The sequence below is a fragment of the Siphateles boraxobius genome, unplaced genomic scaffold, assembly GCF_051911475.1.
Source record: "Siphateles boraxobius isolate OS27281-9 unplaced genomic scaffold, OSU_SipBor_1 25, whole genome shotgun sequence".
In the NCBI taxonomy this organism is placed as follows: domain Eukaryota; kingdom Metazoa; phylum Chordata; class Actinopteri; order Cypriniformes; family Leuciscidae; genus Siphateles; species Siphateles boraxobius.
In genome coordinates, this window is record NW_027508866.1 from 9,045,390 (window position 1) to 9,071,672 (window position 26,283).

General features: G+C 43.3%; 1 protein-coding gene across 2 annotated transcripts in view; it reads left to right on the forward strand.

Moving 5' to 3' along the window:
* Positions 1 to 26,283, forward strand: part of opcml (opioid binding protein/cell adhesion molecule-like) — a 180,840-nt gene that overhangs the window by 125,742 nt on the left and 28,815 nt on the right. For both annotated transcript variants that reach the window (XM_077242421.1, XM_077242420.1), the window contains one exon: positions 12,351 to 12,476. In XM_077242421.1, the coding sequence (XP_077098536.1) occupies positions 12,351 to 12,476 (126 nt within the window). The remainder of the gene's footprint in view (positions 1 to 12,350; positions 12,477 to 26,283) is intronic.

Genomic DNA, 26,283 nt, shown 5'->3' on the forward strand with positions numbered 1-26,283 from the left:
GCATGGACGCAGCTCTCGCCCCCTTGAGAAATCAGGATTTGCGAATTATGAACTATCTGGACGACTGGCTGATTTGGCACAGTCAGAGACAGAACTGCTATCTCACAGAACTGTGCTCCTCAGTCACATGGAGAGCTTGGGTCTCACGGTCAACTGGACCTAGAACTCATTACTGCCCAGTCAGTCAATTTCCTTTCTAGGAATAGAACTGGACTCTTTGCCCATGACGGCTCGTTTATCGACACAGCGCGCGCGCCGTGTTCGACACCTAGCCGCGTCTTTCCAGCTGGCTCAATGCTCGTGCATCGCGCCGAGCTTGGGCTGCTGGCTGCAAACGAATCAGAGTGACTCAGACCTGTATTACGGCTCTGCAGCCCTGGTTAACAGCCGGCTGGTATCAGCGGGGTGTCATGATGGGAGCGGTCTCGTTCTGAAAGCTCATCTCGACAGATGCGTCCAACTCAGGTTGGGGTGCGCTCTTTGAGGGCAGACCGGTCTTTGGCCTGTGGCCAATAAAGCCACTTCCAGGAGAAGTTCCTTCACATAAACTGTCTGGAAATGTTAGCGGTCGAGGACGCGCTGAAGCGCTTCCTCCCGCTCATACAGGACCACCATGTTCTAGTCTGATCAGACAACATGTCAGTGGTTTCCTACGTGAACCGCCAGGGCGGCGTCAGATCCAGGAACCTCTGCGATCTGACAGAGTGCTTCCTCACGTGGTCTCAGTATCACCTGCGCTCGCTGAGACCTGCACATTTGCCAGGCCACCTGAATGACGGCCCAGACAAACTATCCAGGGACAACGTTCCCCCAGGGGAATGGTGCCTGCACCCCCAAACGGCCCAGAAATTATGGCGCCTGTTCGGCAAAGGGGAAGTCAACCTATTTGCGTCAAAAGACAACGCTCACTGCCCAATGTTCTTTTCGAAGAACGAGGACGCGCTGGCCCAAGTCTGGCCCAGCCGCCCTCTCTATGCCTTCACTCCGATCTCTCTGCTACCGCAGGTAATCAAGAGGATTAGGGAAACGCACCACTCGGTGCTCCTCATAGCCCCGCGTTGGGCGGATCAGATTTGGTTCCTGGAGCTGTCACTGACAGCCCCGTGGCCGATTCCGGTGAGAACGGATCTCCTCTCACAAGCTCGCGGCTCGATCTGGCATCCCCATCCGTAGCGCTGGTCTCTGCACGCATGGGTAATCAACGGGTACGCGTTGCCCTGCCAGAAGGAGTGATGAACACGATCACGCAGTCTAGAGCTCCCTCTACTAGAAAGCTTTACGCGTCTAAATGGTCAGTGTTCTCCAAATGGTGCACTGACAAAAACCTGGACCCACGGACGTGTGGGGTCTCGCGGTTGCTCAGTTTCCTACAAGAGCTGTTGGATAAGGGGAGGTCCCCATCCACGCTCAAAGTCTATGTGGCGGCCGTTGCAGCGTTCGCTGAAAAATTCATAGGGAGCGTTCGTAGGGAAAAATGAGCTTGTCATCCGCTTCCTCAGAGGAGCCAGAAGGATGAACCCTCCGCGCCCCCCGTCGGTTCCTATGTGGGATCTTTCATTGGTCCTCGAGGCCCTGAAAGCTTTCCCCTTTGAACCACTAGACTCCGTGGAGTTAAAGTACCTATCACTCAAAACCGTTTTCCTGACAGCACTGTCATCAGTGAAACGTGTGGGGGACTTACACGCGCTGTCTGTCAGCGCCGCGTGTCTCGAGTTCGGGCCAAATGACTCAAAAGTCATCCTCAAACCTAGACACGGTTATGTTCCTAAAGTGATTGGCACTCCATTCAGAGCGCAGGTCATTTCTCTATCGGCTCTGCCTTCATCCGATAATGAGAGCAGCGTTAATCTCCTCTGTCCATTCAGGGCACTGAGGATTTACACTGCTAGCAGCTTTTCGTTTCGTTGGTGGGCGCACCAATGGTCTCGCCGCCTCGAAACAAAGCCTATCCAGATGGATTGTGGACGCTATAGCAGCCGCTTGCGCGTCGACAGGTCTGCAATGCCCCCTGGGCATCAGGGCTCATTCCACCAGAGGCATGGCCTCTTCGTGGGCATGGTCCAGCGGAATTTCTATTCACGACATATGTGTGGCGGCGGGCTGGGTCTCCCCGTCCACCTTTGTCAGGTTTTATAACCTAGAAGTTCCCGCTCTGCAGGCAAAACTTGTGTCAGTTTAAGTGAGATGTACGTTCTGTCCTCAGATGTTCGTGCGCAGGCTACTCTCACGTATACTAGCTCTTCTGGTTGAGCTGCACTATTGGGTATGTGCTATATGCTTATACAGTCCGGCGATGCCGCTCTGTATTCCCTATGAGTGCTTATGTACAAGTGCTGGCCCGCGTTTGTTGGCCACCTTATTTCCTACTTATTTGGGTTCCCCGGAAAGCCCTGGGACTCATTGTGGATGCGCACGGCGTTGACAAAGGGTTCCCGTAGCGTAAGCTAACTTACGCAATACGAGAGAACCTCTTGTAAGAGAACGTATCGGTTACCTAACGTAACCTCGGTTCTCTCTAGAAGAGGGAACGAGTATTGCGTAACCTGCCGTGCTTGCGCTACGAGCGTTTTCCGCTTCAGTCGACGAAAACCAGAGAATACAGCCTACGAGCCCTGCTTATATACGCTAAGCCACGCCCATTCTGGCGGGCTTTGACACTGTGAAGGCGCGAGCCCCCTTCCTTGGACTTGACATCACGTCAGGCTCAGTGGTAGGCTGCTGCAGTTCCCGCAAGGCAGCCTATGAGCACGCTAGACAGCCTGCTCTAGGTCTGCTAGCTGCTGCACTGCGTTGACAATGGATAAAAAAATTAAGGATAATTTTTTGGCTTCAATATCTCGAAAAGATGAATCTTTCCCGTAGCGTAAGCTAACTTACGCAATACTCGTTCCCTCTTCTAGAGAGAACCGAGATTACGTTAGGTAACCGATACGTTTTCTTATGCTTAATTTGATTTGATGACAGTCACGAGACCGATTATTCGATCCAATCACGTTGATGGATAAAAATAAAATAAAATTAAAACAAGCATGTAACGAGTAACGACCACAAACAGAAGGACAATAGCGGAGAAAAAGTACCAATACATCACTTAAAATGTACTCAAGTAAAAGTAAAATTACACAAATTGTAAACTACTCAAAAAAGTACAATTTCTGAAAAAAACTACTTAATTACAGTAACGTGAGTATTTCTAAACTTGTTAATTCACACCCCTGTCGACACATAGGCTTCCTTCTTTATTCTTCAATAAATATTTACCATATACTTTTTTTTCAGTGTTTTTTGAGAATGTAGGCATTTCTTAATTTGGTTAGTTTCTACCAAGTAACAAGTTCAGGATTCCTATGCAGTTTGGAAAAGTATGGAAAAAGAAAACAGTGTTTGAAAAAATATTTTTGTTTCCAGACTCCCCTATTCAGTTTTCTAAAATATAAAATTAAGAATGTCTAAAAGTAAATATATCATAAAAGCAGAGTGATTTCATGGCAAAAGTTTTGTGAACATTTAGTGACTGTTGCAAGTCTATTTGTCTTTACCATGAGTGAGTCTCTTTTGAAATTGCTACTCAAACCAGCAACAGATAAAGGAGCAAACGATCATTCAATTCTTACTGTGCTTTGCTGTTTGGTGGTCGTGCAACATTCAACCATGATTACAGCATCAAACTGATGTGTCAGAGGTGAATATATGCAGGTTATAATGCGTCTTAGGTTCTATTAGCGCATGTTAGCACTTTGAGAAAACCAATGGGGGGAAAAACTTGAGAAAAAATATGTATACCAAATATAATGCTGCATGAATCATTTATGTTAAATATAGTCTGAAAAATGTGAAATTTGAGCCTGGAAAAGAATGGAATTTTGAAATAGAAAATGTATAGGAACCCTGCTAATTAATTAAAGATTGATTCAACATACAAAGATTAACGTCAAACATAAACGTTAAAAGTGCCCTTTTAAAAGTTAACAAGTATGTTTATTATTCTAATTATGGGCAATTAAATGGTTAGTTGCATTTAACACATTTTTATTATGTATTTATTTACAATAATTTTGTTTGGATTTAAATAGTGTATTTGTTTATGTATTCATAATTATTTATTAATTTAAATTTTGTTAATTGTTTATTTTTATTAATAATAATTTAATTTAAAAAAATTGAGAATGTATTTTTTTTAATACAGATTTTTCCAAAGCAGATAAAAAAAATAAATAAATAAAAAGATTAAAACCGTCCTTCACCTCAGTGTGCAAGCCAAAGAGGATGAGATGCCAGTGCAGGTAAGCAGAGGCATATGTAGGCCATGCAGGCCATGCAGGAAGTCCAAGACTGTTAGCAAGCGAAGAAAAGGTGAGGATAAAAAGCAAAGTGCGACTCAAGTGGGAAAAGGGGAAGGAAGTATTCGTCTCAGAGCTGGTAGTGCATCAAAGGTGATGATCACACTCCATATGTTCTATTAGCTGGAGGTCTTCGCAGGAGGCGAAGAGGATCATCAGAAGTTTAGCTTGCATTGGAGTTTACAGTTATTTGAGGAGGAGCAGGAAACAAAACAAATGTGGTGTTTAGCGAAGAACACCTTAGATGCATTCCAAAACCTAGTTAGTTTTCGTTAGCGCTATTTGTGTGAGGTTATGAGGTTCTTGCATTGCCATCTACAGTAGATCTGCTTATTGCTGAATTGAACTGGTTTCATTTACACAATTATTGAACTGAATTGAATCAACACTGAACAAACTGAGCTGAATAATGACACTATTGTCTTGCTACAGCTGCTTTACAGCAGAATTTAAATCTCTCTCATATTTAATGAAGTTTGCATCATTGATTCTGTTAATACTACAAAGCTGTTAAGATTTTTGTTGCATAAAGCGCAATTAAACATAAGATGGCTTGACTTTAATTGATTTAGGATACTCTCTAGGTAGGTCGGCAGGGAGCTCACTAGATTTTGGAGTTCTTGAATGTTCATCTAAATCAAAGCACCTTTGTTGCACCATTTCATTAAAGTCGTTCAACATGTATAACCTGATGAGAGTATGTCATAAAGACTATTATGTATCACAGAGCAAAAGCATGGCAATTTAATTAGATGGACGCGCAAACAACAACGGGATTATCGTCTTTCGTTTGCTCAAGTGTAATGATGTGTCTCTGTTTTATATTAGTCTCGAACTTTCTCCTTCCATGGGGAGAAGGATAAGACGGCCTCTCAATTCACTGCACATTTGTGTAATAAGCTTCGCCTCTTGTTACTGGATTGAGGAGTAGCTCTTTGCCTCATTTTAAAGCAGTAATGAGCCATTGAAAAGATTCAGTATGGTTATGAGAATATAAATGGGAGGACAAAACCAGTGCAATTTGCCAGGGTGACACATTAGCAGCAGCTATATCACCAGAGGCAGTGCGGGGATCTGCTTTTCACCCACTGAGTTCTGTGGGTGCCCTGCCTTCTGCTTCACTTATTTTAACCCTCTGCGAGTTTAAATATACAATTGAAAATACAGGTTTTGTGGGAGACTGTGGGAGTTTGGACACATGAGGCAGGAAACATACAACATTAAGAAATGTTCCACTATTGTAGCTAAAATAGTACTGTTGAGGCTTGGTATTAGAATCTGTATCTGCGTGTTTTGTTTAAACATTCAAACATCTCTAAATATTAGCCACCAGAGAATTACTTACAATCTTTTAAAAACTCAATTAACAGAGACCTGGTTTATGTTTTATATGTAAGGGGTATGTTAGATTTTGGTTCTGTTTGGTGGACATTTAGAATGTTGATTTTTTTTCTGTTTTATTTGCTCCCTGTTTCCTCTGTGTAGTTCCTGTCTCTTTTTGTCATAGTGAACAATTTATTCCCTTGTTTATCTCTGTAGTAATATGATTTTCACCCATCTCTCGATTAGTTCCTTGTTTGCCTGGTTGTATGTATACACCCCTCAGTTATATAATCTATCTATCTATCTATCTATCTATCTATCTATCTATCTATCTATCTATCTATCTATCTATCTATCTATCTATCTATCTATCTATCTATCTATCTATCTATCTATCTATCTATCTATCTATCTATCTACTGATACTGTAGTACTGACAGTTAAATCAGTAGTATTGTGGAATGAGCTGTGATTGGTCAGACAGACCTTTGGTGGTTAATGGCCACAATAGGCTGCAAAATGGACCAGACTTTATGCCAATAACAAAACAGCAGTCTAATGAATAACTGTCGATAATGAGGCACCTTTGATACTGCTTATTATCAACCTCGAAACATTGTCATCGTGTGTGTTTTGAGCTGTTTCAGCCGCAGCAGTGCCAGGCAGATGTGATAGAGATGGGTTTGCAGTGCTGTGATTGCTTTTCTCCACAACTGTAATAACTGAAAGAGGCTAAACGAGCTGCTCTCTTCAGAAGCGAGAGACCTGTAGCTTGCTCTGATGGCACAATGTGACTCATTAGTATTGTTATTAGAAAGGAGTGAAGAGGCAATCACTGCACAAAACACTATAATGTTCACTCAGCATGTGTTATATGAAAACACCCTAGTTGTTTGATTTCCCATTGAGCTAAGAACAAACCACAAATATTTAAAATAATAAATAAATCCATGCAGGCAGACAAGGGTAGTCATATAATATGTAATGCACATTGGTCTAAATGTGATTTACAGTTTTTTTTTTCTTTATGGACTTTCTAATGGAGCATTTAAAAGACATTGAGATTTTCTTTTTAAATAAAATTACTGGTTTCTCTGGCTGTCTTGCCTGTTCCTGAGAGATCTATTAAAAGCTTTTCTCATGCATAAGAACAAGGTGAATGATATGCTAAATGCTCTGAAACATTCCTGACAATATGTAAAACCCACAGGCATCAGCGACTTGACATTGCAATCTTTAAGACATTGAGACGTACTGTAGGCTTTTGGTGGTATTTTCATCACTGTAGTTTTACAGCATAGTCTACAATGATTGACGCTGTCACTCCATAGTGACGGATGAAAAAACGATTCCAATACATTTTTCAATTTGAAGATTGACACCTCTTTGACCAATGAATTCTCCAAGGATATAGGCTGTGTCCTTTCAGAATAGGAAGCCATATGGAAATTGATTGCTGCCAGTCTTTATCCTTTAAGAAATCTCAAAGGAAAACACAAGCATCTAGGTTGACTGCTTTGTGTCACTTGCAAAAACTTTTTTGTCATATTGCTTTTTATTGCCCTTCATTATAGAGACTTATTAGCAGCTGCAAAATATATTTTGAAGTTTCTATAGTTTGCTTATTTGGTAACACTTTACAATAATGATACATCTGTTATTATCAGTTAACTACATGAACTAACAGTGAAGCTTTTATGCTAATTTCAACATTTACTTAAACATTATTACATTATAAAAATCAATAGATGTGTATTTTAACATTATTTATTGGACCTTAGCTAACATGAACTAACTATGAACATTTGACATTGACAAAGATTAATAAATACTGCAACAAAGAAATTGCTCACTGTCAAGTGTTACTATGCTTACAGAAAAAAAACAGCAATAATAAAGAATTGAATTAAACAAATATGACTTCTAGTGACATTTCCTTACTTTGATAATCTATCACTTTCAGAAAGACTCATTGGAAGTAGGGGTGTAACAATATATCGTGTCTCAATATATCGCAATACAAAAATGCAACGATATGTATCGTGGATAGTGACAATATGTATTGTGTAGTTCACCCAAAATAACTTTTCTGTGTGAGGAAAAAATTCTAGTTTTCATAGTTTTACTGTCAGTACTACATTAAACTTCTATAAAATGCTGAATATAATGTATAATAATGCAGTGGGGGAATATTTTCAGGTCCTGATAATATAAAATGTCTTATGTTACTAGTAAAAAGAAGCCTACATTATTTTAAATATATCTAGTCAGTGACAGAGTGCAAGCATATTCATCTAAAATAATTCAGTATTTTCAGCTTCAGAATAATGAATATTTTTATTTTGGTGTCAACATTGTCCCGTGAATTGGATTATCAGCACCAAGTCCAAGCATTTAGATCCACAATGTACCAAATTTAGCATTTTAATCAGCAGTAAATTTTTTGTTAACCTTGTACCAAATGTCTTGGAGTATCGCAATAATATCGAATCGTGAGTTCAGTATCGTGTATATGTTAAGATTTGTGTCATGAGGGTATGGTTACACCTCTAATTGGAAGATAACATTATTTTTATTTTATTTTATTTTAATGTAAAACTCAAATTATGGAATTATTGTGCTATGCATTTTTGCCTTTCTTAAGCTTACTACAAAAATGTATTTGTTTGTAACAATATTTTGAAGGCTGCTGCTTTTCTAGTCCCTTGTTGCAGTTTTTATATAGTATGCTTTAGTTTTCAGCATTGCATCAGGAGGCAGCTCTTTTTCTCATTTTAAAGAGCAGTAATGAGCCATTGGAAAGATCCAGTAGGGTTATGAGAATATAAATGTAGAGCCGAAGCCAGTGCAATTTGCCCGCGTGGAACATTAGCAGCAGCTATATCACCAGAGGCAGCTTAAGAATTAGTTTTTCTCCCACTGATTTCTGTGGGTTTCCTGTCTATGCCGTTATTTTAGTCCGATGCATGTCCAATTATAAATACAGGTATTGCTCAGAGATGGAGGGAATATGGAAAGTATAAGATACTCCATCATGAACTTGAGGGATGGATGAGCCTTGTCATCTGGCAGAGAAGGGATGGATTGATTTTCAACAGTTTACCACAAACACACACAGTCATAGGGAGAGGTAACTTGTATTATAACTCGACTTGTGTGTCTGTTTGGAAAATGTTAGCATAGTCTTTTTCCTGTTCATGCTCTGAACTCTGTCCTCTCTCCTTTTTGAGAAGCTCAAACTGGCCTGTTTGAAACAGTGGCCTGATATTGGGATTCATGGTTAGAAAGCCGAAGCCATCCATAATAGATTGAGATACAGGGATGAAACAATACCTTTGATGTAAGGGAGGGAAGTGGTGAGAACGCAAGGAATGTGGGATGGTGAAAAGCACAGTGACTCAAAGAAAGTGCTCGTCACAGGATGAAATATTCACCAGAGAGAAGCGAAGGGCTTTCTTGCACATATTTTACTGGGATTGTGGTCTCTGGAATATTGCAGAGGTATGGTCATTGTGGTTACCCTCACTTTACGTACAAACACATACACACATAGCAGTGGGGATTTCTTTAAGACTGCAAGGGAAGCTTGGCTTCCCCTATAATGTTAAAAAAAAGAATGGTCAAATATGTACTATTGTGTTACACGTTCATCTCGAAGACGAGTTCGTTCAGAATCAGCTACACATAGCAGGTCGGCTGACTCGATTTCCTTCTCATACTATCCCGGAGCGTCACAGTGCATTTCCCTGTTGAAGCCGAGCGTCCATTGACTTCAATGTGGCTGCTTTGAACCGTTTTTGTCAGTGCTTCGAAACTAGACGGTCATTTGATAAATCTGCGATTATGTCCCGGGGCTGGACTCCGAGCTTCTGCGTGATGATTGGAGGGACAGCGATTATTTTATGCTATAAAGAGTCGCTGACGCTGAAGCTATTCGAGTTCTGTCCCATCACGGATTTTGCAAGTGTAGTCGAAAGACAAACTGCTGCAACCTATTTCTTGTTATTTGCTTGGCGAAATTGATAGCCAATTTTCATCATACATTTCACACAATTATACACCACATTCCTTGTTTCAGTTTAACCTAATTCCCACATTTCCTCCGTCGAGTTTTAATATCTTTAATATGAATATTCATTCATTCATTAATACAGCTTCCCCTCTTTAAAAAAACCAGCAGCCGCCACTGGCACAAAGAAGTGTTGGGGTTTAACTTTTCAGTGGCTGTTTCTTTAAATCAGAACTAATCCCTGTTTGCTTTTTACTATACTGTAATATCCAAGCATAATTTGTTATTTATGTGTAATTTAATGTTTTCTTAACTTAAAGGGGTCATATGATGATATTTTAAAAGTACATTATTTTGATTATTGGAGGTAGTAGAATTGGTTAACATGTTTTAATTAGTTCTGCCACTAACGACTAATTTTCTAACGACTAATCTTTCGACTAATTTGCAATTTTTTTTACATTTTTCACAGACTGTACATTATTGCAGCTCCTCTATTCCCAGTCTGTCTCAAAAAGCTCTGATTTGCCAGCTGACCCAGAGCCTTGTGTTTGGCAAAACACCTCAAAAGTGTGTTGGAAATGTAATTTATTTTTTGCAATTATTAAGTGAAGTTGTATATAGTTAATTACTATGCTTAATGCTGTCTGTAAAAAACTTGATAACCAATACATATGTGTTTGTGTGCGTATATATATATTTATATATATATATACATATATATATTTTTGTACAATAATTTTTTGTAAAAAAAATTCAACACTGTTGTATAGAACCTATAGAATATATTGTATTATATATTGTATATATTGTTGTATAGAATATGAATATGACAAATATATTCAGACACGCACATACATGCATACGCTTTTGAATGATGATTCATTTTTGCCAGTTTTGATCCTTCGACCTTGTGCCACATGCACACAAACACACAAACTCACCAAAGCTGTAGTAACACATGAAAATTTCAGTCTTTTGTAGTATTTTCAATTTTATTACAGGCAGAAAATGATTGTTCTGCAGTAAAATTTTAATTAGTCCCATCAGGACTTTCCTCCTGCTGTTATGATTTGATAGATAAGACACAATTTTGTCATACACTAGTGGCTTATGTGGATAACTGGATTTATTTAAAACAAAATTAATTTATGTTTTCCATTAAACATTTGTCTGAATCATTGCTATTAATATGCTAAATATTTCATGTCATGTGAGAAAATCAGCAGAAAAATTGCAGAAACTTACTGGGAGTCTCTGACCTCAGTATCTGTAATAGCAGATGTGTTTTGCTCGCTGTCCTGGCTTCTTTTGCAGGTCAATTATTCAGTCATATTGGAGTGTGTATGTGCATGGTTGATGTACCTGCGTGTGTGTGTGTGTATGTGTGTGTGTGTGTGTGTGCGCGCGTGTGTGCGCGTGTGACATCCCTTCAGAAAATTCTGGTGCCTGCTTGGATACTTCACTAAAACTTCACTAAACAAAATTTACCATAAAATATTTACTTTTCCAGCAAACACAGATAGCAGACGCTCCCGTGTGAGGCAGGCCTGATAGGACGCCAACTAAATAATATCTCTCTGAAATACTGGCTGGCTGGTTTACTCAGACTAAAACATGGAACTCAGTCAAGGAAACTGACAGACTGTCTGGGTATCACTTCCAGTTTCAGTCAAGTTATAAACAACATTACCTTAACAAAGCATGACCTGCTCATCACGTCAATCAAGCGACAGCATGTAATACTGAGGCACTAATGTGTTGTTCTAATGAACATTTATCTAATTTAAAGAACTATTTGATTGACAATATAAAGTAAGAAATGTAGAGTCAGTTCAAATACTGTATGGTTCTAAAGTGGGAAGGATTTCAAAGCTCAAAGTGGGGTAACACTTTACATCAAATCAATGTTAGAGGATAACTACCGAATTGAAATGTTGTCAGAATCTTAAAATAATATCACCAGTCTCTATGGATGGGAGAATATATATATATATATATATATATATATATATATATATATATATATATATATATATATATATATATATATATATATATATATGTTTGATCAAATAAATGCAGCCTATAGATGAGCATAAAGCTGAGAACACACAACATGACTGCCAGGCCGATTATGAATGTAATTTGATTTTTACGAATGATAATGCTCAAACCGACCGGTTCTTTTCCAGTTGACCTCAGTCAGTGTATACAGTCGGTGGTTAACTTTTTCCTTGCCAGCTTATATTGCATTATTGTTTGTTTTTCTGTTGCTTTGTACACTGCTTGCATTTTGTTTGTTTTTCTTTATAAAATCATACAACCCAATAAAATATGAATAACAGCATGCCCTGGAATATTGTTGCGAGACTTTTGTATAAGAATTTCTAGGGAACACAGAAAATATGGATGTAACTTGCATCTGCTGCTTGCAAGTTGCATAAGTGAACACAGTTCAGCCTTACACATCTATTAAATCCTCCCCATAGGACGAAATAGTGAAAAATACACTCCTGATTAAAGCGACTTTAACAAAAAAATCGAAAACATCTCCTGGGTACTGATGATTTTTTTTGCTCATTGATGATTAATTACTTAAGAGCTACAATTGTTTGTTTTTTTGCAGAAGTTTTATCAAATGTGTGATTACAATGTTGCAATATGTTTTTTTACAGTTCCTGCCAGGATTGTAAACATATCCACAGATGTTTCAGTGAACGAGGGCAGTAATGTAAGCCTTGTGTGTCTGGCCATCGGAAGACCTGAACCCACCATTTTGTGGAAATTCCGTTCTTCAAAAGGTAATGTTTGACTTTAAATTAACTCATAAAGACTAATCCTGCTTATTTTATTTGCAGAAATCTTCTTTCATGTTGCAGTGCTGTTTATAGAAAATATAGCATTGGTAATCATCTTGGCAGGCATATTTCTTAAAGGGATAGCTTACATAAAATTAACATTCTGTCTTCATGTACTTTAATTTCAATTCAAATTATTATTCAAAATTTCTCCTTTTGTGTTCCACGGAATAAAGAAAGAAAGACATACAGGTTTGTAATGACATGAAGGTAAAAAAAAAGATTCTATATTGAAGATGGTCGTGGGCTGAATTCATAGGGCTGAATTTTATCTTGTTTCTTGAGAGAGATTACCTACTTTTGGTGTGCAAAAGTTTTTATGTTAATATTTCATTTTCTATTTATCAGTAGGTTGCAAGTCCACACATCAACCTTTATACTTTCCTTTCAATTAGATATTTAGAAACATGTAAGATTTTTGTTGAAGAAAGTAAATCTAAGGCAATTTTTGAAGGGGTTTTGGATCTGACATCAAATAATGTCAAGCAGTCTCAGCACAGCTGAGTATATCCCTCACGTTTACTATGTATTCATGTCTTCCTCCACTACCCGACTTCCAGGACACTGGCTGCATTTTAATTCATCTGTTATAATGGAAACCCTAGCTGTACACGTGTCAGGCAAGAAAAGAAAAGATTCAGCCGGCAAAATCACTTTGCAGAGAAAGCAATATAAAAGCCTGTGCACGGGGTGTCATTTAATGTCAGCCAGCTTGCAGGAATAAGACGTTATCTGTGTTGACATTTATGTGTAAGGCCTAATGAAAGAAATAAGATGTGAGGGATGTTTCTTTCTCTTTCTGTCAACTTTTACAGCTGAAGTGAAAACCTGAATATTCATTTTTCTGGATTGTTCAGCTGCTCTGTTGACATAGCTAAATGTTGATCTTCTTCAATCACAGAATCCCAAAGATAAACTGAGATTTGAGTATCTAAATAAAAAGAATCTTTTCATTCCGTGAATTGCACAATGGATCATTTGAGATTGAGACTGCAGCCACTGATCTAGAGTCAGCTTTTTCCATCCAACTTATAGTTAAGGTTATGATTTGGATAGGACAAACTGGTCCTAAACCAGCAGTTATACATTCTTAAAAATAAAGGCACTTTATTGCCATTAGGGCTGTGAATCTTTGGGTAGGCAGCGAATCGATTCGATTCATGATTCATAGGTTTTCAATTCGATTCAAGAACGATTTTTGCTAATTCAGAAAGATTCGATTCAATGCGATTCACATTAAAATTCGATGCAATTCGATTAATTCGATTCGATTCTTCATTTTTTCTATGCATTCATAGGATTATTTAAATACTTCCCCCAATGGGTCTAAGTCAGGGTGTGAATTACACTGCGGCCTTCGGGGGTCAGAGAGTGGGGACAAAAAAAAAAGAAAACGACATTTTGTCTATTGTTAATGTTAGTTCCCTATCGGTCAGTCACTACAACGTAGGTCATGACTGACCAATAGGAATCTCACTAGAGAGGCCAATCTACTTCGAGTGAAACTAAAACAAGCCAATACACATTGGCGTGCAATCATTTGCAACAGCTGTGCAGCCTCGCAGCGCGGGTATTTAACAAGCAGCTGGTGCGATTGCACACTAGCTTTTTGCTTCGGAGCCAAGCACTTCGTATGCTGAACAGAGTGAATTTGAAAACAAGCCTCTTCTGGGTCTCTCCACTTTGGTTCCGGCGTGACGGCACAGCAGCGCGAGTGTCTTTTTCTCTTCTCTCTCTTCTTTGTTTGTTGTTTTAAAACTGAGCAAACAAAAAAAGCTGTTTTCAGGGCTGGTAAGGTGCGCGGTTAAAGCGCTCAACGGACGTTTTTACGGCTGGTAAGGTGGGCGATTAAAGCACTCAACGGCCGTTTTCACGGCTGGTAAGACCAGCGAGAGAGAATCGCGCACAGACAGGTGCACATTCCTGTCTGTGTTCGCCGTGACCGTTCCCCTGCGTGCTTCAGCACCAAGGAGAGCAGTCTCTAAAAGAGCTTACACAGATAGTTTGCGTCTTTTTCAAGATGACATTCTATCTGTGTGTTTCTGGATGCGGTCGTTACCTGGGGTCGCGGGATGGTCACGATCGCTGCCTTGTGTGTCTGGGCCTCGAACACGCACAGGCAGCGTTCGTGGATGAGTCATGTACCCATTGTGGGAAGATGACCATCTCGGAGCTGAGGTCGAGACTCACGTTCCTGCAAAGGGGCGGAGTCCCCGTGCCTGCACCTCGTTCCAACCCCCCTTCGCGGGTTGCTATGGGCAGTGACACGGGTGACCTGAGGATTACAGTGAGCGCGCTTCCTTCGGGGAACCAACCCCCTAGGAACCCTCACTCCTCTCATGCTCCGCAACCAGTTGAGCTGCCAACGGAACGTTCTGGACCATCCTCGAGATGTGTACCAGTCGTTTCGTTCGGCGCTCCCTGCGACGACCAGATGTCGATCGCTGCATCGGAGGGTGGGTCAGACCTCTCCGCGGACGACGGCTCGGAGCCGCTGCCTCCTTCAGGTGTGTCAGCGGTGCCCGAGTCGGACCCGGAGATGATGGCCATGCTTTCCCGGGCCGCCAACAGAATCGGGCTCGTGTGGAACCCTTCCACCGTGTCCCGAGCCCTCGAGGTTGGACGATTGGTATCTCGGGGTGGCGCGCGCTGGTTCTCAGCAACCCACCCCAGTGCCTTTCTTCCCGGAAGTGCATGAGGAGCTCACAGAGACGTGGACGGCACATTTTACTGCCAGAAACCGTCTCGGTGGCTCCTCCTCCCTCACCACCCTTGATGGCGGGGCAGCTAAGGGATACGCGCGTATCCCGCCAGTGGAACGGGCCGTTGCTATGCAACTGTGCCCTAACTCCACTTGGCGTGGAGAACCGTGTCTTCCTTCCCGGGCCTGTAAGTACTCGTCGGACCTGACCGGCAAGGCTTACAAGGCCTGTGGGGAAGCTGCCTCTGCCATGCACGCTATGGCGTTGTTGCAGGTTCATCAGGCCAAGGCACTGAAGGACCTGCACGAGGGTGGTCATGATCCACAAGTTCTCCAAGAACTTCGTACCGCAACTGACCTCGTGCTTCGTGCGCGGTCAGTGGGTCGTGCGATGTCCACACTAGTGGTCCAGGAACACCACCTCTGGCTGTGTCTGGCTGACATGCGGGAGACCGACAAGATCAGGTTCCTTAACTCCCCCGTGTCCCAGACCGGCCTCTTCGGCGACGCGGTCGAGAACTTCGCCCAGCAGTTCTCGGCTGTACAGAAGCAGACTGAGGCCATTAAACACATCCTGCCGCGGCGGTCAGCTGCTGCCTCCACCCCACCGCCCGCGGCTACTCGGTCTGCTCGTCGCCGTGGGCGTCCGCCTGCGTCTGCCCCTGCTCCCGCGCCGCAGCAGCAGCCTCCATCCAAGCGGCACCGTGGAGCCAGTCGCAGGCAGGGCGCCCCGACCGTCCAGGCCCCCGCCAAGAGGGGCGGCAAAGCCAAAGGTAAGCGGCCCTAGGACGGGCGACCCAGAGGTGGAAGGGACTGCTCTCCAGGAGACGATGACTGCATCGCTCCCTCCCCCGGAAGAGGGCCGGGTGGAAAATCCTTTGTTTCGTTTTGTTTGTGTTCCGCCGCTGTCCTTAAAACCAGCGGTACCCAAATTTTCAATAAAAGAGCAGTTTCTATCATCTCTGGGTCCGAAGAGGGCCCGGAGAGCAGTGGGGGGTCGGAATCCTTACCACTCTCATCCGCCTCTTCTATCGCCAGCCGGCAGCTGCGTACGGTCCGAGAACGCCACCGAGCTGCCTCCCGCACCTCCTACCCCGTGGAACCAGGTAAGTGCTGCACAGCACACTCAGACCCCGCTACGGGCCGCCTCCCAGAGAGAGCCTCCCGAGCCGCGTCCCTGTGTTCCACCTCGCTGCCCCACTCCGGGTACGCCTACGGTTCCTTTGGTCCCACTTGTACGGTCTCTGCGAGCCTGGTTAGCGCTCCCCAGGCCGTCTCGCTGGCTCATTCGAACCATCAGGCTCGGCTATGCGATTCAGTTCGCCCGGCGTCCCCCCAAGTTTCGGGCCATCCACTCCACTACAGTGAGAGCAGCCGATGCCCATGTCTTGCGTGCGGAGATCGCAGTCCTACTGGCGAAGGATGCGATAGAGCCGGTCCCTCCAGCCGATATGAGGTCAGGGCACTACAGTCCCTACTTCATTGTACCCAAGAAAGGTGGTGGGTTACGACCGATCTTGGATCTGCGAGTTTTGAATCGGAGCCTCCACAAGCTACCGTTCAAAATGCTCACGCAGAGATGCATATTCGAATGCATCCGTCCCCAAGATTGGTTTGCAGCGATCACCTGAAGGACGCGTACTTTCATGTCTCGATTCTTCCTCGACACAGGCCATTTCTGCGCTTTGCGTTCGAGGGTCGAGCATATCAGTACAAAGTCCTACCCTTCGGGCTGTCCCTGTCCCCCCGTGTCTTCACAAAAGTCACGGAGGGGGCCCTTGTTCCCATGAGAGAACAGGGCGTTCGCATCCTCAACTATCTCGACGACTGGCTCATACTAGCACACTCTCGAGATCAGCTATGCGAACACAGGGACCTAGTGCTCAGGCACCTCAGCCAGTTAGGTCTTCAGGTCAACTGGGAAAAGAGCAAACTCTCCCCTGTGCAGAGGATCTCTTTTCTCGGTATGGAGTTGGATTCGGTCGCCCAGACAGCGCGCCTCACAGAGCAGCGTGCTCAGTCGGTGCTGAACTGCTTGAACACGTTCAAGGGCAGGACAGCGGTCCCACTGAAACTCTTTCAGAGGCTCCTGGGGCATATGGCAGCAGCATCAGCGGTAACCCCGCTCGGCCTGCTACATATGAGACCGCTTCAGCACTGGCTTCACGGCCGAGTCCCGAGATGGGCGTGGCATCATGGCACTCACCGGGTGGCAATCACACCGGAGTGCCGCCAGACCTTCAGCCCGTGGTCAGACCCCTCGTTCCTGCGGGCAGGAGTCCCCTTGAAACAGGTGTCCAGGCCTGCTGTGGTATTCACAGATGCCTCTGCCACCGGCTGGGGTGCCACGTACAACGGGCATGCAGTGTCAGGGGTGCGGACGGACCCTCAACTGCATTGGCACATCAACTGCCTCGAGTTGCAAGCAGTACATCTCGCCCTGACCCGCTTGAAAAGACGGCTACAGGGCAGGGACGTGCTGGTCCGTACGGACAACACTGCGACCGTTGCGTACATCAACCGTCAAGGTGGTCTACGCTCCCGTCGCATTTCGCAACTCGCCCCGCCATCTCCTCCTCTGGAGTCAGAAGCATCTGAGGTCGCTTCGAGCCATGTATGTCCCCGGCTTGCTCAACCGTGTGGCCGACGAGCTATCACGAGCTGTGCTCCCGGGAGAATGGCGACTCCACCCCCAGGCGGTTCAGCTGATCTGGAGAGAGTTCGGGGAGGCTCAGGTAGACCTGTTTGCCTCCTCAGAGACCTCCCACTGCCAGCTGTTTTACTCCCTGACCGAGGGAACACTCGGCATGGACGCACTGGCACACAGCTGGCCCCGGGGCCTTCGCAAATATGCGTTTCCCCCAGTGAGCCTACTTGCGCAGACACTGTGCAAAGTCAGGGAGGACGAGGAGCAGGTCCTTCTGGTGGCTCCCTATTGGCCCACCCGGACTTGGTTCCCAGAACTCATGCTCCTTGTGACAGTCCCTCCCTGGCCCATTCCTCTGAGGTAGGACCTTCTGACTCAGAGACGGAGCACCCTATGGCACCCGCGTCCAGACCTCTGGAAACTCCATGTCTGGTCCCTGGACGGGACACGGAGGTTTTAGGTGACTTACCCCCTGAGGTACTTAACACCATCACTTCAGCACGGGCGCCGTCCACGAGACGTGTTTACGCCCTGAAGTGGAACCTGTTCGTCGAGTGGTGTTCTTCTCGCCGAGAAGACCCCCGAAGATGTCCGATAGGGTCTATGCTTTCCTTCTTGCAGCAGGGGTTGGAGCGTAGACTGTCTCCCTCCACCCTCAAAGTACATGCTGCCGCTATTTCAGCTTATCACGACCACATAGATGGCAAAGCAGTTGGAAAGCACGACCTGGTCGTCAGGTTTCTTAGGGGGGCGAGACGATTAAATCCTCCTCGACCCCCCTCCATACCCTCTTGGGATCTTTCCCTGGTGCTTCGAGCACCTCAGGATGTTCCCTTTGAGCCTCTGCAGTCAGTAGACTTAAAGCTTCTTTCCATGAAGACTTTGCTGCTGGTTGCACTGGCCTCTGTCAAGAGGGTAGGAGACCTGCACGCATTTTCGGTCGACGAATCGTGCCTAGAGTTCGGGCCGGGTGACAGCCACGTGTACTAAGACCCCGGCCTGGCTATGTGCCCAAGGTTCCTACCACTCCCTTCAAAGACCAGGTAGTGAACCTGCAAGCGCTGCCTTTGGAGGAGGCAGACCCAGCCCTGGCTTTGCTCTGTCCCGTTCGCGCTCTGCGTATGTACGTGGACAGAACTCAAAGCGTCAGGACCTCAGACCAGCTCTTTGTCTGTTACGGAGGCCAGCAGAAGGGAAAGGCTGTCTCCAAGCAGAGGATGGCCCACTGGATAGTGGATGCCATCGCCTTGGCTTACCAAGCACAACGCGTGCCCTGCCCGCTCAGGTTGCATGCACACTCCACAAGAGGCGTTGCATCCTCCTGGGCACTGGCACGTGGCTCCTCGCTAACAGATATCTGTAGAGCTGCGGGCTGGGCGACACCTAACACGTTCGCTAGATACTATAGCCTACGTGTAGAGCCGGCCTCCTCCCGTGTTCTCACCCTAGACGGGTAGAAGCACTGAGAGGTCTGGCTCTGTCGGCTTGCTGCACCCTACTGTGCACCCTTATTGCTCCAGAGTAAAACCTATCGAGTCCTCCATAACCCCTCGGTCCGGACTTGGCGGAGCGTCCGGCGCCAGGCCCTTATCCGCTGAATCCTTGAGAACCGGATCTTGGCTGGGTTCCATATGTGTGACCCTATGGGGATCCCATATGTGTATATTCCACGGCTGCTCCTATCGGAAGCCCGTGTCTTTCCCTTGGGCTAAGTCACCCATTATTTCATATGCAGTACAGCCTTCGGGCTAGTCTATATGCATTTCCACATAACTCTTTGAAGAAGTGGCTTCCGCAGCGTTCCTTCCTAAACAGAAAGGGCACGCTTTCCCAGTGTTATCCAATATCTCACTGTATGGGTTATCACGGAACAACAGTGTCAGACTCACTCTGTGTAAGCCTCCGCCTATCGTCCTTCCAGGCAAGAAGGTGTAGAGGCTTGCATGGGGGCGCTGGATGGGGTGCAGCAGCTGTGGCGCTTTGGTAGGGATTCCTATTGGTCAGTCATGACCTACGTTGTAGTGACTGACCGATAGGGAACGTCTCGGTTACATATGGTAACCCTCGTTCCCTGAGGGAGGGAACGGAGACGTAGGTCCCGTCGCCACATCTGCTGCCGCCCGCCGGGGCGGCCAGCTTTTTCAGGCTTGGCTCCTCAGCAAAAAACTAGTGTGCAATCGCACCAGCTGCTTGTTAAATACCCGCGCTGCGAGGCTGCACAGCTGTTGCAAATGATTGCACGCCAATGTGTATTGGCTTGTTTTAGTTTCACTCGAAGTAGATTGGCCTCTCTAGCGAGATTCCTATTGGTCAGTCATGACCTACGTCTCCGTTCCCTCCCTCAGGGAACGAGGGTTACCATATGTAACCGAGACGTTCATGCTAGTTTTTAATGAATCTATTATTAAAGCCTATAAATTAGCATTTGTAGAAATGTAAGCCAAATTTTAAAAAGGCTTTAAAAGTATTGTTAGTTCATCATGCTAACTATTTTGTAGGATATGTTAATGGATACACAACCTTAAAGTGTTCCTGGTACATCCTTCCATTGTGAGAACTTTCCCAACTAAACCTTAACTAACTTTTCCTCTTAGAATAGTAAGTATTCCTCATGGAATACTCTTTGTTCTCTTTATACTGAACATTTTCCTATGATTCTGAAAGAAAACGCGCCGGGCGTCTACTTGTGCTATAGGCTAGTAACGATTACGAATGCAACTTTAATGCGCATCTGATTGATGGATAAACCACGCGCTCTTATTTCAGTGTAATTAATATTGTAGTTATTTCAGCAGTTTCCTTCGTACATTCAGTTTAACGACATAAAGTAAAATTTCATTCATTATTCATGATTCATAAGAAGCGTGTGCATTTTAGGTCTATTATGCGTTTGCTCTTTCAATGTAATAAATGCGCACCCTTGAATAAGTGGGGTTTTACTTCAACTGCTCAGGACGGGTATGACCCATTTCTGTAAAACTTCAGTATCTTATCTTAAAGAAAATAACGGCGACGTTTCCACGCAACGAAAGCGTTTTGTTTCATAGTGCCCGCGCAAAGACATGGCAGCTTAATCAATGGCTTGAGCGGTTTGACTCAAGACTTTCTTTCTCGATAGAGAGCTGTCATCTGCTCATGTAAACATCAGTGGCTGTCCTGAGGAGAGCTCAGACATGGACTGCTCAAAAATCTGTAGATGAGAGCTATATGGGACCGAGCGCGAGCAAAATCCAGTGAAAGATGGTAAAGAGTGCAGCGAGTATCTGTGAAGGAGAGCTGTGAGGACGCGAAATGACGCCGCACAACGCCTCCATTAATTTGCGAATGTAGTCATTTAATGTTTATATATTTTAAAGCACTGAATCGCTGTAGAATCACAAATTATTAAATTCTTAGCATTTTAAATCGAATATTGACCGAAATAAACGGTTCACGATTCAAAAAAACATTTCAAGATCGATGCATATGCATCGTCAGGATTTGTAAGCGATGCATCGAGAAAACGAGTGAATCGTTACACCCCTATTTGGAACCTTTCGACTGCACACAGTTTAAAGTGGAAAAGGATTCTTAAGAATATTCAAATGTTTTTCACAATAATAAAAAAATGGTTCTTTTAAGAACTTCGCAGAACCAAAAATGGTTATTCAATGGCATCACTGTAAAAATCCATTTTTGGAACCTTTATTATTTATCACAATGCACCTATCAGAAGTAGCAGGAATTAGACTGAGATATGATTTCACATCTACAGTAAAAGGAAAATATAATCATCAGGGATTTATATCCAGACCACCATAAACATTTTATATCACTGATGATTTTTTAACTCATTGTGCAATTTAAATGTTCTGCCTTTTCAATGTAAAACATCTAATGCATATCAATGTAAAGTGAAAATCAAAATATATAATTTAGATTATACAGCAGACAATAGTTTGTATTATGTTCATATACCACTCATATTGTGATGGGTCGGCCCAGAGATGTATTCTCAATGCATCAGTGGAAAGAATAGAACAATCCTAACAGAAACATTAGTACTAGAATTATCTCGAGGGTCAGTGCAAATGCAAAGTACAATAAAACAGGACTTATGTGAAATGCGCTTCGTTGTATGTGGGTAGCCTGCATATGATAATATTTTGACCAGCTGAGAAATAAAATGTTTAATGGATTCAAAACAGGATCAGGAATCCCTCCCTCATACTCACAAGCGAAGATCTGCTGCGAGGAGACGCAGTTCTAAAGCCTGTACCGAACTGTGATAGGCAACATTGCAACTATGACGATAAAAAAAAAGATATGCTTGAGCATTCTGTCCTTTTTAGCGTCTCATCTTCCTGTTTTTGGTTTGTTTACATGTCTTTGGTCCATGTTGCAATCATATATTATTCGAACCGCACCAGAGTTTGTTTGGAAGCTGACCGAGACCCATCTTTTCAGCTGTCTTGGTCTGCTTGTTTGGTGTACACCAGGGTTCGGATGGCAGCATTCACACTTATTTAAATAAAGCACACTAACAGAGCAATCGAAGCAAACATGCCAAGTGTGAACACACACTTAGATAATTACAATTACTTTGGAGAACCAAAAATGGTTATTCTATGGCATCTCTGAGAAATCCCTGTTTTGGAACCTTTATTTTTAAGAGTGAAAAACCTTTTGTACATTGGAAACATTCCATGGATCTTAAAGGTTCTACATGGAACCATAAATGTCAGTGTCGACAGAATGAATCATGAATAATTTGATTGATTAATAAATAAAATTGACATTTAGAAGGTCTTTCTCATTTACAGCAGAATAAACAAGAGCCTGGCTACAGCATGAGCACGTGCGCTGTTTTCTGACCAGCTTTGAAAGGCAGAAAAGAATTAAGCAGTTTTAATGTCAAATTTGATAAATGTTTTAATTGCATTAAATACACGTAATGGTCTAACACTTATTTAACTAATCTCATAAATTAGCATTTAAATAGGAAATGTTGCCATAACACATATTGCATATTTCATCATTTTTGTGGGCCATTGAATTCTTAGTTTGAACTGATTCCATAACCTGTTATGTTGGCAAGAGAAATTCAACCACTGAAAATTGCTATTGACAAACATTGGCATGAAAGGATGTCAGTACATGAAAGGCAGTTGCATTCTTCAGAGAATGTAATACTTTTTTGGAAACAGAAAATGCATTTAGAAAAGTGCTTATCAAATTGTTTTAAGAATGTCTTTGAGTGCACTGCACTGACATTGAAGATAACTGATTTTTTTCCTCAACGTGCAGTGGAAAGTTCAAGGCCTTTAATTTGGCATTGTCAAGATTTGATTGGCATGCTGGTAGCACTGCAGTCTGATATTGTGGTGTTCTTGTTGAATGGCAATCATACTGTTATTGCAGTGCATACCATTTGCAGAGGTAGAGCTGTCATGGGCAACAAAGAAAGCATTGTATGAAAAAGTTGGGATGTGAAAATGTCGCTGTTATTTTTCTACTGTGCTTGTGTGATGAACATATGGATATATCATCACTTGCATGAGTAAACTTGTCTTGTAATGCTTTGTAGCACGGTGTCTAAATGCATGCATGCCATGCACTTGTAGAAGAGCGATATTTTTACGCCTTTAATGATAATTGAATTAGACGGATCTGCAGTTACACGATGCAGCAATAAAAATTGTGTTTTTTTTTTGTGGCCAGCTGTTGTAGTTGTTTTCCGGTTCTTCATTTGCAGCATATGGCAGACAGAATTTGTCCCCTACAGATGACATTGCACCATTTGGCACTTTAGAAAATGGATTTGCACTCATCATGCGCAGTTTGTGAGCACCCACAGGCTGCCGGTGTCAGTGGGAATATCCCACTCTAATGGGTTTAATTCTGAGGGCTCCTGTTGGGCAACCTCTTGGTGGGTTTTCACACACTCACACAGAACTCTAGAAAACCAGTGAGTTCTTTGAAGGAAATGTACAATTTTAGACAGATGCACATGTGTGAATGATATAAGTACTAAATAATTTGTGTTCTATTGATGTTTAGAATTTTCACAACATTGTACAACAGTATTTACAGGCATAAACAAGGTCTGGAGCTGCACAGAATAAGGTTTTTTTTTTTTTTTACCTTAAAGGATTAGTTCACCTCAAAATGAAAATTTCCTAATAATTTACTCACCCCAATGCCATCCAAGATATTCATGTCTTTCTTTCCTCAGTGGAAGAGAAATTAAGTTTTTTGAGGAAAACATTTCTGGATTTTTCTTCGAATAATGGACTTCAATGACAACCAGCGTTTTGAAGTCTAAATCAATGCAGTTTCAAAGGTCTTTGAAGTGCTTTAACGGACTGTGCAAGATCGCAGCTGAGGAGGGGGGTCTTATCTCGCGAAACAATAGGTCATTTTCAAAAATATATATATATATACTTTTTAACTACAATTGTTCGGATTGAGCTGATCTGCAACGCGCCAGGAACTACGTCATCACGTTGAAAGATCAAGCTGGATATCGCAGGCGTCGGCGGAAGTACCACCCCACTCGACCGTGCGAAGGAGGATAGTTCAAATTGTATTGGTCGCTTTGTAAACAATGGGGCGGTACTTCCGCCGACGCCGGCGTTATCGAGCCTGACCTTTCAACGTGATGACGCAGTTCCTGAAGTCCATTATTCGAAAAAAAATCCAGAAATGTTTTCCTCTAAAAACTTAATTTCTCTTCCACTGAGGAAAGAAAGACATGGGTAGCATTGGGGTGAGTAAATTATTAGGAAATTTTCATTTTGAGGTGAACTAATCCTTTAAGGCTAAGGTTGTTTCTGCCTCAGAGTAAGACAATAAAAAGTTAAAGACTTTAAATCTCACAATTGGGATTTTATATCTAACAAATGTGACTATATCTCACAAATCTGAATTTATATATCACAGTTGTGACTTTATATCTGACAAATGCAACTTTATTTCTTACAATTGTGTTTTATATCTCAGAGTTGTGACCTTATGTCACAACTTCAACTTAATATCTTACAATCCTTCTACAAGGATCCCTTCAGATTTGTAAATGGCCTTTTTACAAGGGAAAATAGGGGATCTCTTAAGGTGTCAAAGAGGGAGCTGGAGCACCACCTGAAGGCACCACACTCTGATGAGCAAAGATTGCAACAAAGGGAGCTACCATCAGAGATACCGCCAAATCTCCAACCAGAACACCAGTTTGACGCCCCCCAAAGTGGAATGAGATCGACAACACAGTGAGGAAGGCAAGAGCAGCTTATGCACCAGGACCAAATGGAGTTCCTTACCGGTTGTATAAGAACACTCCAGGTGTCTTGCGGTTTCTGTGGAGGCTAATGAAGTTGAAATGGAAGAAACAAAACATCCCAAAAGCATGGCGAAGAGCAGGGGGAGTAGTAATTCCCAAGAAGGATGCCTCAAATATCGACCAATTTCGACAAATCAATCTCCTGACCATTGAAGGCAAGATCTTCTTTAGCATCGTTGCTCAAAGAATGAATGCTTACCTTAAACAGAACAACTTGATTGACACGTCGATACAGAATGTCGGGGTACCAGGTTTCTCAGGATGCCTTGAACACACAAGCATGATTTGGCATCAAATGCAATCTGCAAAAAGGGAAGGAAGAGACCTGCATGTTTTATTCCTCGACCTGGCCAGTGCTTTTGGATCCGCCCCCCATTCTTACATCTGTGCAGCCTTCAACTTCTTTCATGTGCCTGAAACCATCACAAACATGGTCAGAAAATACTTAAAAAACTTGCAATTCTCCATAAAAACCGCAGAATACTTGGCAATCATTCGAAGTGTGCATCCTGGCAGGGTGCACCATATCCCCTCTAGCCTTCACTATGGCAATGGAGGTGATCATCAGGGCATCTAGATGGGTTGTCGGAGGGGAGCGTCAGCAGGCTGGACAGCGGCTACCTCCGATTCACGCCTATATAGACGACATGACCACCTTGACCTCAACCATCGCCTGTACCAAAAGCCTGTTAGCGAAGCTTCACTCCAACATTACATGGGCAAGGATGAAGTTGAAACCCAGTAAATCCAGGAGCATATCCATCATCAAAGGAAAGCTTGCCGACCAGAGGTTCCACATTAATGAAACACCCATTCCATTGGTATCAGAGCTGCCCATCAAGAGCCTAGGACGGTGGTACAATGCAAGTCTCAAAGAAGCAGAGCAGTGTGACCAACTGAGGGAAGAAACCATCAAAGGCCTTGTCAGTATTGATAAGACTTCACTTCTGGGCAAGTTGAAGCTGTGGTGTCTGCAGTTTAGGTTGCTCCCCCGCCTAATGTGGCCTCTAACGATGTACGAATTCCCCATTTCCAAAGTTGAGAAGCTGAAGAGGACAGTCAGTGCATACGTCAAGAAGTGGCTGGG